A 15,892-nucleotide genomic window follows, 5' to 3' on the forward strand; every position below is an offset into this window, starting at 1 on the left:
CCCACTGGGGCGTTCGGAGCCTGGGTAGCAGGACAGCAATCTTAGAGATGGGGAAGCCGCGTGAGGTCTGTCCTATGTTCCCGCTGCGGTCCCCAGCGGCTCCCATACCCGGGTTCGGGGAGCTCAGGCCTCGGGGAGCACGTGCAGAGGTGCGGGAGGCGCTAGAGGCGGCCCCCGGGGGTGCGCGCTGCAGGTCGGGTGAGCCGGGGCGGCGGGGCGCGCCGAGGGGAGGAGCGGGCGCAGGAGGGGAAGAAAGGGGCCCGCCGGCCCCGCCCCCGGCCCGCCCCCCGCGGCCGGAGCCCGGGCTGCAGCGGGGCGCGCCGGAGCCTGCGAGCCCGCGAGCCAGCAGCGAGCGGCGGCCGCGGCCTCTCCCGCTCGCGCTGCGCCCGGCGTTGCCCGCCCGCGGCCCCGTTCGTGCCGGGGCCCGCGCCCCCCGCGGCAGGGATGCATCATGGCCACGCTGGCTTGCCGGGTGCAGTTCTTGGACGATACGGACCCTTTCAACAGCACCAACTTCCCGGAGCCCAGCCGGCCGCCGCTCTTCACGTTCCGCGAGGACCTCGCGCTCGGCACCCAGCTGGCCGGGGTCCACCGGCTGCTGCGGGCGCCGCACAAGGTAACGGCCCGGCGGCCGCGGACGCAGCCCTGCGGGGAGGCGCGCGGGCTCGCGCTGGGCAGACGCCCCCTCCCCGCTCTCGGGGCTGGGGGCTCCGCGCTCCGGCTCGGCCCAGCAGGTGCCGCGTTGGCCGGGGGGCGGGATGGAGAAGGTTCCCCGGCGCCGCGCCGTTAGCTCGGCCGGGTGGGCGGGGTGGGGCGCGGACGCCGGCAGCGGCGTAGCCCCCCGCGGGACGCTGCCCCGGGGAAACGATCCCCAAGCTACGCCGAGAATTCCCCCCACCTCCCACCCAAAGATCGGGCATCTGAGCCGTGGCGCGCGACCCTCGGCACAAAGCGTGCTTCTCGGGGACCCCTCTCCCGCCTTCCCTCCCCGGGGGCACCGTCGACCGCGCTCCGCAGTCGCGCCCGGAGTCGGCCCTTTTGCTCGCGCGCAGAAGCAGGTGGCCTTGGGAACGCCGCGGAGCAGGGGCGGGGGGGAGGAGGGGCGGCGCGCGCACAAAGCCTCAACCTCGGAGCCCGAAATGAGTGTCCCCTGGGAAGAATGGCTTCTCGGTCCGCCCCCCCTCCAGCCCCCCTCCCTCCCCTCTCTCAGAAGAGAAGGCGTCTTGCAAAGTGTTTGTGGCGAAGAACTGGCCATTGAAAGCTAATCATTTCGTTACCGGGGAGAACCTCTCCTCCCACTTAAACAGATTAACTGCAACCTCAAGAATTACTTCTCCGCTAATTTTTTTCTTTCTTCTTCTTTTTTTTTTTTTTTTTGCTTACTCTTCCTATCAGAACTCGCAAGTGACTTATTCTTTGAGGACCAACATTGGTACAGGTTGGGAGGAGATGCCCTGAATGCCCCCCCATGAACCAAACCAATTAAAAACAAAACAAAACAAAACCTTCCGCTAGATTTTTTTTGCATGATGTTCATGAAATGTGTTGGAAGTAGAGCAGGAGGCTGCATGTGGAAACCAGTGAGTGGTTTTCCTCCCCTGGTAGCAGAATCTCCACTCTATCTCTGCCTCACCGCCCTACTTAATTAGTAACTTGTTTGCAGGAATGAGGCACCAGGCAGTTCTTGCTCATTCTCTCCCTTTGGGTGCAGGACAGGTGCATGGTGGGCGGGGACCTCGCTGGTCATATGAGAAGGTTGCACTAGAAAACAGAAGCAGAGGTAGTGTCGGAGATTCATTTTCTCAGAATCATTAAAAAAATTTACTTTTCAATCAGAGGTTTCACTTAAAAGGTTTTGAAGGGTTTCTTCAACATCAGGAATATCCATTCACTTTGGTCTCTGAGTACAGTGGTCTTTTGTTGAAACAATATGAAGACTTATGATGGTGGCCTATGACACTAAAGTGGTTTCCTTAGATTTCCAACCCTATAGATAGGGCTCGACCTTTCAAGCTGGAAGCTAAGCATGCTTTTGTGTTTCCATGGACCGATCCCATGGTCTTGATCCAGTCCTCCGGTGCCATAGGAGGTTCAAAGCATTTCTGTCTCCCCCGTGCCCCAACTTCCCTCAGCCAGTGCCCCAGCTCACAGCACTTTCTAAAGTGGTTCTTGTGGAAAACATAGAACCAGAAGAAGTCCCATAGTAACACCGGGCGCCTTTTCCTGGGGGCCAGCCCGCCTTGGTCTCAGAGACCTCCGCCAAAGCCTCCAGCAACGTATACATAGGGTTGACGTTCCTTACATCCTGAGATGAGTGAGAGGCTGGTTCTCTTAGTCTGGTTGTGTGAAGCAGAATTGGGGGTATTTTGTGTCTACGTTTCTATTTATATTTTAAATGCTGGTTACTTTCCAGCGGGGAATCTTCAAACTGTTCCATCCAGGCGGGGCCAGGGAGATAACGCAAAGGGCTTGAGCACAGGCTTTGCGTGCAGGAGGTAGATCCTTGGTACTGTGCGATCCCCTCAAGGGCGGCCTGGAGTAGCCGCTCACAGACTGCTGAGTAAGCCCCCAGAGACACAAGCAGAGCAGACTGCACCACGCACCTGTGAGAGGAAGAGCTAATAATGAACCTTGAGCATTTGGCATGTAGACATGGAGTCTGCATGTCCTTTCCCTCTGTGAAGTGAGGCTTTGTCTATGTTCTACAGAGAAGGAAACAGTTGGAGAGGGCCAAAGTAACCTACTTTGTCTGCTAGGTCAGGGAAGCTGAGAGTCAGAGAAGGTGATTGGAAACTCCCACAGAGGTTCAGCTTCCTGGGACAATTGTACGGGTGTGGGGAGAGGTCACCCCCATACCCCAGGGGCTTCCTTTTCATTACCCAGGGGAGTTAGCTCACCTGGTTATCCTAGTGTGCCAGCTTCTTTTTGGCCTGGGGCAGGTGAATGTTCCAAGCATGAGTCAGCGTCTTGGGGGCAGAGTTCCTGGCCTGGTGGAGTTCACAGTCAGAGGTAGAATAGCTCCTGACCATATGGTCAGTTAGCTAGAGGTTAGGGAGTGGGACCCAGGATCCCAGTCTCTGCCATTGAAACCAGAGAACATTTCTCCTAGGTTCCATGTAGTCCAGCCTTGGCCAGAGGGGGAGTTTCGTGTGAGTGTTTGTGTGTGTGTAAGGGACATGGATCAGGCTGACCTTCTCTCTGTTCTCAGACATCCTGCATATCTGGATGGCCATGCAGATGGCGAACTGTCACTGAGTACATACTCCAAGCACCTAGCCCTAACCTCACACAGGCTCCTGGTTTGTAAGACTTCTCCTAGGCATTCTCCTGGGCTCGGTCAGGCTAAAGAGGTAGTACGGGTTAAGGCGCTTGCCTTATATACAGGCCATCCCAGTTTGAGGTTTGATTACTAGCGTGGTATATGGTCTCCCCTGGCGTCACCAGGAATAATCCCTGAGTATAGAGACGGGAATAGCCCCTGAGCATCACTGAGGATAGCACCCTAGTAATGTGAGACGAAAGACTTCTTCAAACTGAGTAAACACCAGTCTTAAGTCAATGCATCTTTTCTCAAACTAATGATACATCTACTGATCTCACGCCTGGTGACTCCATGCATAGTTGTTCATTTAATTAAACAATTCAACAAAAATATTTTCCCTTTATTTTGCTTTATTATTTCTTCAAACTGTTAGGCTAAAAAAGGTATTTTTCATCACTGCTGGGAGGACTGTTGAGTAGGGGATTCATTGACTAACAGAAGGCTTGGGGCAGGTGCTGTTGATCCACTGAAGTGATCGTATTTTGCTCCAGCTAGGTGTGGCCTGCTGCTTTCAAATCCTACATCAACAGGTGGTTATTTCGGGTTTGTGTTTTACAAGAAGAAGTGCAATTATAGGACTTATGATTTAGAAAAATCTAGGCATTAGAATTCATAAATCACAGACTTTGCAAAGCTTAATTGGATTATCTGATACCAAAGCAGAGAATATGGAGTCTTGCTTCCCTTTGATAAACAAAACAAAACTATAGAATATTTTTTTCCTAAGACCGTGTATGCTAGCTCACTTGACAAAATTGCAATTAGGCCTTATTAATCAATTCCAGAGATTGTAAACTATCTGCTATGGAATAGCAATAATTCCCAAAATGGGCCATACCATCTACATGGGGAATAATCCCAGGGCAAGGTGCAATGAAGGTAGATTTCAGGGTGGCAGTTCTGGATGATTTCTGAAAAGGAGAAGTAGGTGAAATAAATTTTAGAACTGGTGGAATAGAGTGGAATACTAATGCTATATGGATGATGATGATGATGGTGATATTGATTATGGAGACAAATGTTCTTACAGATAGGCTCTATCTCCAAAACACCCTATAGGTCCAGTGGTATAGGATCTTGTCTCAGAAGACTAGATTGAGAGCAGAAGGAAGTCACTTGGCCACGTGAGTGGGAAGTTCCATCCAGAGAGCTTGGTGTTGATGACTAAAGGTCTGCCTGCTTGTTGGATTAGCCTTGCTTGTGCTGGGCTGCTTTCTCACCACCTTTATATTTGTGGTACCTTGCTTCATCTCCGCCCCTCTCGAAGAGCCCGGCAATCTACCGACAGTATCTCACCCACATGGCAGAACCTGGCAAGCTACCCATGGTATATTCGATATGCCAAAAACAGTAACAACAAGTCTCACAATGGAGATTTTACTGGTGCCCGCTCGAGCAAATCGATGAGCAACGGGATGACAGTGATACAGTGATACCTTGCTGCTTCATCTATCTCACCTGTTAAACTTCTGATTGCGGTGAGGATTAGAGCCTGGGATCTCCCAGTGGGGCCTGGGCATTGCCCGGGCTCTTGTTGGAAAGAGTCTCCAACCTCCTCAGATACCTCTGAGTCTGCATTTCCTCAAGATGTCTGTGGGGTTCCTGGGCATATTATAATTAAGCATCCTGGATTCCAGGCCACTTAGGTCTGAGACTCAATATGTGGGGGGTTCACTGTATTCTCTGCTCACGAATAACTTCCTTGGTGGTGAAGTCCTGACTGTCCCCTTCTCTGGTATACCCCAGGAAGCTGAGTAGTGCGAAGAAAGAGCCTGTACTAAGTTGATTGATTAGTGTTAGTTTTAGAACACAAATCCACGGGTATTACTGCTCTAATGAATTTCCACCTTAATCCTCTTAAGGGACACATCTGTTTGCTACATTACATTTAGATTTTTAAAAGATGAGATCATTAGTGAGGTTAGCAAGTGTGGTGGTCACACAGCATCTTAACAACACTGCTGGAGAACGTGTGAACGGCTGAGAGTGTCTCCACACCAGCTGAGTTGAGTCTGACTTGACCATTATTAGCTCAAATGGTTGAAGCTGTGCTATTGAGCTTAGGCTCATGGGATTGAACCTTTCATGGGTCAGTTGGCTTTGCTTCATGCTTGGCCACAGACCACGTCGGAAATCCAGCGGGACATCCCGCAGTGACTCTTGCAAGGATCTGGAGTGGAAAGAATGGGTAGGGATCTCGGGGTGGGGGGCGGTGGGGAAGATCTCCCAGAGGATGCACTAGTAGCAAGCACTGCATTGCAGGTCTTTGCTCCTCAGTTCATTTGTTTTCACAACTCTGGTAGGGGGACAGTTAACACAGGTAACTGATGAGGAAACTGAAGCACTGGGAAGCAAAGCAGGTTGCCTAAGATCATACTGCTTTTAAGTGAAGGGGCTGGGATTTAAGGCTAAGTCTTTTTTTTTTTTCACCCTGAAGTCTGTAGCCAACTGTGTCCCATTATTAGAAAACCAGAGCACATGGTCTCTAGGCTGGTGGTGGGGGCTGGGGGCCACTGCTTGCATCGCACTAGGCTTCCTGACACAAGGCTGTCATGGCTGGGACTGGCTGATGCCCAGTAGGGTAGACCCTCAGGGAGTCTATGCTGTTTGTTCTCAGAGTCCAAAATGTCCCTCTGGCAAACAACAACCCTGTCCTTGCCTCCCGTTTCATACTCTGAAATGCTCCTCCTAAACTGTGGCAGATTGAAAACTGATTAACATGCTGAGACTGTGTGGGGACACCCCAACCCTGCCTCCATTCTTCCAGGGGTTTCTTGCTCAGTGAAGAGGAAACTTTGACCACTTGGGTCCTCTCCTATTCTCAGGGGACAGTCACCACTTCTGGGAACTGCCATGACTCTTGGCAGGTGATGTGGCTTCTGCCTAGCGTTCCCAGAACCCCTGTCTCAGCCCGGACCTTTAGCTTCGCTGGGGTTCCCAGCAGGAGCATTATCAGAGTTGAGGTTGTCAGCATCTACTCTGTGCAGACATTAAGACAGCTTTCTCTCTCTCTCTTTTTAAAAAAGCCATTTATTGGGATAGATTTCAGGGCCTTGTTCTAAATTAAAGAATGTGTGGGGTGGAGAATGAAGTGACAATGTTAAGTGTCACTACAGGCATCAACAAAATTTAGATTATGGGGAAATTATAGTTTTACTAAGAAATATATTGCCAAGAACAAAAAAATGGATGAAAACCTTGGGGGGCTTTAGGAGAATGACCAAGCAGTTTCAATGTAGTGTTCTAATTGAATGCGGAGTCAATTATTTGCACATTGTGAATCAACATTTAAGATCACTGGGGGAACCTGGACAGTGACTGACATTACAATGATGGGAATTAAAATAGTAACAGTAGAATAATAGAATTATTAAAGTGTGATAATAATGCTTTTATTTACAGAACAGTTTGTACCCTTCAGAGCCACCTACTGAAATATTTGTAGATGAGATTCTACAATGTCTAGAATTTGCTTCAAAATAACCCTAAATGAAAAAAAAATAGGCAAGTGAGTGTACAAAGGAATAAGACAGACCAGAAGCTGAGCTAGATTGTGGGTATGTGGGAGGTTATTACACTATGTCCAATACTTTTGCATATGTTGATCTTTTTAATTGAAATAGTTAAAAGGTCATACATAATAGGTTAGAATCCCAGTGTTCTCTTTGTGACCATAGTTCTTTCATTAAGTATGATTTCATGTTCTGTGTGTGTTTGCTATAGCAGAGATGAAAATAGTTTAAAATATATCTCCATTGATATTTTCCTTTCCTCATGTTCATATTTTCGTTAGGATCTTTGAAAAAAACTGGTGCTGGAACAATAGTACAATGGTAAGGTGCTTGCCTTGCATGCAGCTGACCTGGGTTTGATACCCAGCATCCTATATACCCTCCCAGCACTGCCAAGAGTGATTCCTAAGTGCAGAGTCAGGATTAGCCCTTGAGTACTGCCAGGTGTGGCCCCAAAACCAAACTACCTCCCCCACCAACTCTGAAACAAATGAATGGCATCAGTATTTAATATTCAATTCAGCATATCTCCCCAGACTGACTAAGTTCTGGTGACAAAATAGAAAGTCACTTGTTACATAAACTATTAGTTTAGCAAAGGAACTGTGATGGTGTACACACACACACACACACACACAGAATTCCAGTAGATGCACCTGCATTTCTATCTCTAAACAAGATGTTGCTATAATAAGTTATCCTAGCATAAAGCACTTGGTTTCCTAGTAGAGCCCGTGACATTCTCCCCTAATACAAGTCTGGGTACCCATAAGCAAATTCTATCTCCAGCATCCATTACCCCTGAAGGGCACATCTCTGGATGCAGCAAACAATAGTGGTGTTGTAATAAAAATGTAAGTTGCCATGGAAAGTATCATGCTAAGTGAAATGAGTCAGAAAGAGAGAGACAGACATAGAAAGATTGCACTCATCTGTGGAATATAGAATAATAGACTATAAGACTAACACCCAAGAATAGTAGAAATAAGTACCAGGAGATTGTTTCCACGGCTTGGAGGCTGGTCTCTCATTCTGGGTAACTCAGGGAAGGGACCACCAAGTAAAATGTGGTTGGAGGTCATGTGGGGGAAGGGTGATGCGGCCGAATACAGACTAGCGACTGAACACAATGGCCACTCAACACCTTTATTGCAAACCACAACACCTAGTCAGAGAGAGAGAACAAAAGGGAATTCCCTGCAATAGTGGCAGGGTGGGGTGGGGGGAGAAGGGACTGGGGAGGGGGGGAGGGATGTTGGGTTTACTGGTGGTGGAGAATGGGCACTGGTGAAGGGATGGGTTATTGAACTTTGTATGGGGGAAACATGAGCACAAAGATGTATGGATCTGTAACTGTACCCTCACGATGACTCTCTAATTAAAAATAAACTAATAAAAAAAATGTAAGTTGCCTGTATACCTTGGCACTCTTACTATTATGGAAAACTTTTATTTTTATGGAAATAATAACTCATTTGTAAATTGGCTGTTGGGGGTGGGGAATGGTAGTGCATTTAAAAAGTCATATTATTATGCATAGCAAAATTACCAAGAAATTCATCTGTTTTTAGAGTCACAATATTCAAAATGGCCTCTACCTTTAGCTATTTATGTTTTAGGCAGGTCTCTTTCCCAATCAGATCTATAATCTAGACATGAAAATGCTGAATCCCAAGTGAATACATTTAGAACTTTCAAGCAGAAAAGACCACCTCAAAATTGTTGAATATATCGAGAGGGAAACTGTAAAGCAACTAATGGTTCATTAGTAAATTTGGCAAAGAGGACACAGAAAAATAAACTGGCTGATAACTTCATCAGACATATTTAACATTCTTGGAAAGAAGAAGACTCAGACGACATTTTTAGTATTTGTTAGGCTACTCTGACTCTCCATGTGTTGGTAATTAGAGCAGGTTACAAAATGTCAGGTCCTGACTGGCATGCGTGGGGAAGCCAGAGATGATTTTGACGTTCTGAGACTGGAGGTAGCTAGTGCCTCTTTTCAGGGGCTCATCAGATCCCAAGAATAGCAAATGAGCTTCTGGGCAAACATGCCTGGGTGATGAGGCTCTGACATGTTTATTTTATTTATTTTTTGGGGGTGGGGGGCTTTGGGTCACACCTGGCAATGCTCAGGGGTTACTTCTGGCTCTGCACTAAGGAATCACTCCTGGCGGTGCTCGGGGACCATATGGGATGCCGGAGATTGAACTCGGATGAGACATGTGCAAGGTGATACAGCCTACCTGCTGTATTATCACTCTGGCCCCTCTAACATGTTAAGAGCATATTGGAGACTGAGCAGTGGTCACCAAGCAGTACAAGAGGAGGGTCCTGGCCTACCCAGGCTCCCGCTCTGGATTATAGCCATTCACTGGCCACAGTTTTGATGAGAGCAGTTTAAAGAGTGATGTTATGCCACTTAAGCTTAAATTTTGTATTATCTGTGAGTTATTGTACTTGTCTAGTACTTCCCTTATTATACTTTGAATCAGAAGTCAAGGGAAACACGGGTGGTGGTACTGGGGTTGAGACAAATGCTTTATCACATTGACATCAGTGCTGCAATTTGTGTTAATTAAACCCTAAGTGTTATTTAGTGGGGCTTAAGTGTGAGCCACTGGTGGTGCATGCTGGCATCAATGAGTTAACATATTTTCTCCCTGTGATTTCTGTACTTAAGTTAAATAAAAGCAACATTTTTCAAGTATTATTATTATTTTGGACAGGTTGCAGATGGTGGGGCTATTCCTGTCTCTGTGCTCAGGAATAACCCCTGGCTGTGCTTAGGGTATGTGTGGCTGGGGATTGAACTGGGTTTGTCATAGCAAAGCAAGCACCTAAACTCTGTACTGTTTCACTGAAAGCAAAATTCAATATTAAATGCTGCCTCTTGAAAACCTAGTCCTACACTTCCAGAGGATAATTCGGAAGTGACTTCTGTTTCCTTTGATTTCAATAGGCATTCTGCATTTCGCTTCTGGGGTACAGAGTTCCCCACCCCTGGAAAGGCATCTTCCCCTGGGAGGCACTGAGGGTAGATCCAGGTCCCAGGGAAGATGGAACAGAGTTGAAGCATACACTCTTTCTGTAGCCTGACTTATTTGTGTTCATTCTCTTTCCCATCTTTGAATTTTCACTGTCACGGTCTCTGTCATCCCGTTGCTCATCGGTTTGCTCGAGTGGGCACCAGTAACGTCGTCTCCATTGTGAGACTTGTTACTGTTTTTTTTTGCACATTGAATATGCCACGGGGAGCTTGCCAGGCTCTGCTGTGCGGGGTATACTCTTGGTAGCTTACCAGGCTCTCGGAGAGGGGCAGAGGAATCGAGCCCGGGTCGGCTGCGTGCAAGGCAAGCGCCTTACCCACTATACTATCGCTCCAGCCCCTTTGAATTTTATTAGAACTTATTATTATTATTGTTTGCTTTTTGGGTCACATCTGGCGATGCACAGGGGTCACTCCTGTCTCTGCACTCAGAAATTACCCCTGGCGGTGCTCAGGGGACCATATGGGATGCTGGGAATCAAACCCGGGTCGGCCACATGCAAGGCAAACGCCCTACCTGCTGTGCTATTGCTCCAGCCCCTAAAACTTATTTATATGCTCTTAATTTTTATTTGGAAAGGGGGAATCCTCATATCACACAGGTGGGAATGGAGGGGGGCCTGAACCATGAATTGGCTGATTGTGTCCAATGGGTTAGAACTATGACTCCAGGGTTTGGATAGTACAGTGACCTATGACCTTTGACTTGCAGAGTGGCTGGAGGGAGTTGCTGAAGGTATCAAACCAGTTGCTCTCTCATAAGGGGACAAAAGTAAAAAGATGACTTCTTATCTTAAAGCTGAGCTGAGTAATATGAGCTGTTTATATCCCCCGAATCAATATTTATGTGCTGCATGTGTATCTGTTATTCTAAAGCGTCTTCCACTTGTGAAGTTTGGCTGTGTGTGTGTGTGTGTGTGTGTGTGTGTGTGTGTGTGGCATCTGGGTAGTGTTGCTGGCGAGAGTGTAGCACTGACAAAACTAGAGCAGTGTTTCCTGACGTGGACAATACTGCGCTCCCAGAAGGCACTGGAAGGATGAGTAAGAGCCTCAGGTGCAGTGGGAGGGTTGGGGTGTATGCGTGTTGTGCTTTCTGTTTGTTCCCCTAAAGAAGATTTGAAGGGGCCAGTTGTTTTTTTTTTTTTTTTGCTTTTTGGGTCACACCCAGCGATGCTCAGGGGTTATTCCTGGCTTTGCACTCAGGAATTACTGCTGGCGGTGCTTGGGGGACCATATGGGATGCCGGGGATCAAACCCGGGTCGGCCGCATGCAAGGCAAACGCCCTACCCGCTATGCTATCGCTCCGGCCCCCAGTTGTTTTTTTTTTTTTTTTGTCAAATATAGGCCAGGCTCAATAAGTTTGGAAACTTCTAAATTAGCAAAAGTCCAGGCAAGGAAAGATTCCTTTATCAAAGAAGGCATCTGTTCCCCTCCTAGGTAAGCATGAGTATAAATTTGAGACCATAGGGAAACACAGAGAAAAAATGTAAATCACTTTGTTTCTTCTTTTTGTTTTTTTACTACCTAAAGCTAACTGCTGTTAACACTTTTGGGTTTTACAAGAATTTAAATATTTTTGCGTATTGAAATGCAATATTTAAATATTTCCCTAGGTCACTGTAATACCTGGAGCATATTATTTTTTATTTTATTTTATTATTTTTGTTTTTTGGGTCACACCTGGTGTTGCACAGGGGTTACTCCTGGCTTTGCACTCAGGAATTGCTCCTGGTGGTGCTCAGGGAACCATATGGGATGCTGGGAATTGAACCCGGGTCGGCCTCGTGCAAGGCAAATGCCTTACCCGCCATGCTATGGCTCCAGCCCCTGGAACATATTATTTTTAATGCCATATGGTAAAGTTTGTGCATATGCCATGGTCCATGGAAACCTTGCCCTCAGATTCTGTGATGAAACGCTGTCTTTAGTGCTTATTTGTCCTTTGTTGGTACTTTCTTTAGTTTTCAATGATAACTGAATGAATGAAGCAGTGGGTGTTTAGGCTGTTAGCAATGTCCGGAGAGATAGCTCTGGAGTTTGCTTTGGGACCATACCCGGTGATGCTCAGAGCTTGCTCCTGACTCCGATGATATTGCATATCTGATGATATTCTTCCCTCATTTTTAATCAAAGCACCATGATTTACAATGCTGTTAATGATAAGGTTTTATGCAGACAACCTTGCAATTTCACAGCCTCACTAGAATGTTTACTTTCCTCCACCAGTGTCCCTCCTTATCCCCTTTTCCCGCCTGGGTAAGCTCAGTCCTGTAGACCATCTCTCAGGTTTTCTTGCCTTTGGCTATCTGTGAAAGAAATCTTGCTGCAGTTTTTTTTTGCTTGTTTTGGGGCCACTCCCAGCAGTGTACAGGGCTTACTACTGGCTTTAAACTCAGGGATCATTTCTGGCGGAGCTTGGGGCACCATATAGAATACCAGGGATTGAACCTGGGTCGGCCATGTGCTAGGCAAACTCCTACCTGTTGTGCTATCTCTTTTAGCCCCTTGTTGCATGTTCTTGAGAAGAATTCATAGATGTTTAATTGCTAAGCAAAAGAATAAATAATTTACATGGTGGACTTGCTGAGGAGATAGTTCAAAAGTAGAGCGTGGGTTAGCAAATGTGAGTCTGAGGCCCTGGGTTTGAACCCTGGTACCTGCTGGCCTTTGAGCACTGCTAGATATGGCCCTGGTGGCCTCAGAATACTGCCTGGTTTGATCTTTTATGGAAGTGACCCAAACTCCCAAGTACCACTGGGTTGGACTCTAGTAAAAACGTTCATCTCAGTTAGGAGCAGTTTCTCCCATTTTAAGTCTCTGAGGGGGTTGGAAAGCTGGTTCCTAAGGCAGGGCTGGTGACGAGCAGAACCAAGTTAGAAAGTGACCCATCCTGACCTTCCATGTGTGGCTGGTGTTCCAGCTAAGAGTCACATTTGGGTTCTGGGAACAACACCAGATAGATTCAGAAGTGATTGTTAAAACCCTGAATAAATTTTATATACGTATCTTATTGCCTGTCCCTATTTTGAGGGACATAATCATGACTGTGCTTTAAGAGTCAGTGCTAAAGTTAGGGCTGCCACATTTCATACACCCAGCACCAATATTAAAGTAGCAAAAAAAGATGCTGATCTTAGTTGTTGATTCTTTGAGAACAGAGATGGCCAAGGTTGTGGATAATGTGATCCAGTGTTTCACAACCCTTCCCAACTACTTTCGGTCCCTTGTTTGTATTCCTCACTTCTCACTTCCCTTGGTGGCTCCCAGTCTTATGCCACGGCCCCACATTTACACAATTTCCACCTGTGCCACCAGGGATAGCCTGGGCACCTTGGAATATTCTGGAAAGCAGAAATGCCTGCAATGATCTGGCCTCGTATTTGGGAGACTTACTTGGTTTGTTCATTTGTTATTTGCTTTTTGGGTCACACCGGCGATGCACAGGGGTTACTCCTGGCTCTGCACTCAGGAATTACTCCCGGCGGTGCTGGGGGACTGTAAGGGATGCTGGGAGTCGAACCTGGGTAGGCCGCATGCAAGGCAAATGTCCTACCTGCTGTGCTATCACTCCAGCCCCAGACATGATAATTTTTAATCCTCTGACCAAACTTCCAAGAATGATTTGAAGAGATAAAAGGGATATAAGTGTCATATGTACAAGGATTTTGGAGGATTGTTTTAATGGTGGAAAGCTAAAAAATGTAAGGTCTGACAACAAAGGAAAGGTTTAGTATATTGTGTTTTAGCATGGATTGAATATTAGGTGTCTATTAAAATAGCCCATGTCCTGATAGGCTCTTGTCATCTTCAACACGGGGTCTCCACCCCAGACACTTCTCACTGTTCTGGAGACCTGGATGTCCAATAACAAGGCACGCGTGGCAGGTTTGGCTCTTGGCAAGGGCCTTCTGCCTGACTGCTAGGGACCACCTAACTTGAACACAGTGAATCCTCACGTAATCTTATGGATTAGTTCTTGGGAACTGTGACTTGAAAGAGGTGACACATTGGAAAACTAATTTTACCTGATATAAACAAGAGCTGAGTTCGTACAGCGTATTTCTGGACATAAAAACATCACCAAACTCCCAGGCCAGGGAGATGGCTTAAAGGGTCTGGAGCTTATTCTGTGTTTGAAGGTGCCATGATTTGATCCTCAGTATCACATGCATCCCTGACCATTTCCAGGTGCAGCCCCTGAGTACTGTGCCAGGAGGAATCCACAGGAGTCACACAATGGACGTGACCCCCAAACAGACAGAACAGGAGCAAACACATCTGATATCAAAGTCTTCTGTGTGCATTCATTCATTGATTTTTTTCCCAATTTTCCCATTCCCATTCAGAGTTGTAGGTTCCTGGCAGCTTGAGGTACATGGTGGAAACCAACCTTGGAAGACCCCGTTCCATTTAGGGGTTCACTCACATGCCCCCACTCAAACTGGACCCGTCAAGTATGTGCATGTTTGGGGTGTAGGAGGAAGTGGAATTTTCAGAGGGAGACAGGAGAGAATGTGCACATCCCACTCAGACAATGGCCCTTGCCTGGTATGGGTTGTTTTTCTCATCAGCATTGTCATGCAAAATATCAATTGAAATGGCCTTACAAAAGGTGTTCTTGAATGTTCCCCTTCTTCAGTAAGGACGCAGATCCCATCATGGGGCCCAAAACTGTTCCTTCCTTTAGGCTTCCCTCTTTACCCTATCTCACTGGGGATGAGATCTTGAACCCAGGAACCTGGCAGAGCTTGGGTGAGGTGCCCATGGTTGCTGCAGGAGCCATATCTCCAAATGCCACAGGGATGAAAGAAAAGGGGCCTGGTAATTTCCCAGACCTTCCTTTGCCCACCTTCTGCACTTGCTGGCTGAAACCCCATGAGAACTTGGGGCTCCCCTCAGATTCTCTGCTCCAGCCTGGCTTCCTCCAGTGCCCAGACTCCTTGGTTCTCATTTCTTTTCCCCAAGCCTGTCTGCCACACTCAGATGCTAGATACTTTATTTTCTATTGATTGGTATGAATATCATGAGAGGTTGTGTGGCTGTACAAGCGGCCGCATGCTCCTGGAATTCTAAAACTATAAACGGTTAGGGTCCAGAGATGCCTCTGTAGGGAGCTAGTCCATTCTGAGATTCATTTGGGAGTCTCTGGACCAAGGCTGTTAATACGCTGAGATAGCGCCCGGAGGCAGATCGTGGGTGTGACAGCCAAGACCCTGAGCAGGCACTACCCCCATGTGGCCTGGTGTCAAAGTCCCTGAACCCACGTACCTGGTTTTTCCTTCTGGAAGTTTGTGGCCACCGGGAGCTCATCTGCACTGGGCAGAGTTGGGACACGGGCTCCATCTGAGGTGCTCCAGTGGAATCGGCTCAGCGTGGGTCTGGAGAGATCTCCAGCAAGCTGCTGTCTTCTGGCATTCACTGCACTCATTTGGGCTCTTTTCTTTTTTGCATCTTTGGACCACACCTGGCGATGCTCAGGAGTTACTCCTGGCTCTGCACTCAGGAATCACTCCTGGTGGTGCTCAGGGGACCATATGGGATGCCAGGGATCGAACCTGCATCAGCCTTGTGCAGCCCTACACACGCCAGATCCTCTCACTTGGACTCTTGACTGATGAAATATTCTCGGATCCACCCCTGTCCATTTACTCATGTTCCTCCTGCTCCACCGACACCCCATTGTTTACAGGGTAAGATCCCAATTCTTCACAGGGACAAGGAGTGCTGGCCTGAGGTGTCCTGCCCTCTGGCCTGCCCCCCGCGTTGTGTCCTGACCACTTGTCCTCCCTGGCGCTGACTTGCTCGTGGCTCTCCATGTCGGGGGGTGGGGTGTGTGTGTGTCCGTCCAGCTCTTCCCTCTCCTGGTGCTGCCCTTCCAGCCTCCAGCCTGGCCAGAGGCCGAGTCTAAGGGTCATGACGTCCTCCTGCTCTGAGTGCCCCTCCCCCCAGCAGCCTGCTGCTGATTTCTTTCCCTGATGCTTTCCCCCCTCCCCCCCTGCCAGGGG

At 47.9% G+C, this 15,892-nt stretch overlaps 1 protein-coding gene across 12 annotated transcripts in view; it reads left to right on the plus strand.

Moving 5' to 3' along the window:
* Nucleotides 1–307: 307 nt before the first annotated feature.
* Nucleotides 308–15,892, plus strand: part of FHOD3 (formin homology 2 domain containing 3) — a 450,025-nt gene continuing 434,440 nt past the window's right edge. For 11 of the 12 annotated variants that reach the window (XM_055127826.1, XM_055127828.1, XM_055127830.1 and 8 more), the window contains exon 1: nt 308–616. In XM_055127826.1, the coding sequence (XP_054983801.1) occupies nt 452–616 (165 nt within the window). In that variant the 5' untranslated portion in view covers nt 308–451. The remainder of the gene's footprint in view (nt 617–15,892) is intronic. The other variant, XM_004606084.2, reaches the window with a different exon arrangement.

The sequence above is a fragment of the Sorex araneus genome, chromosome 2, assembly GCF_027595985.1.
Source record: "Sorex araneus isolate mSorAra2 chromosome 2, mSorAra2.pri, whole genome shotgun sequence".
Taxonomy (NCBI): domain Eukaryota; kingdom Metazoa; phylum Chordata; class Mammalia; order Eulipotyphla; family Soricidae; genus Sorex; species Sorex araneus.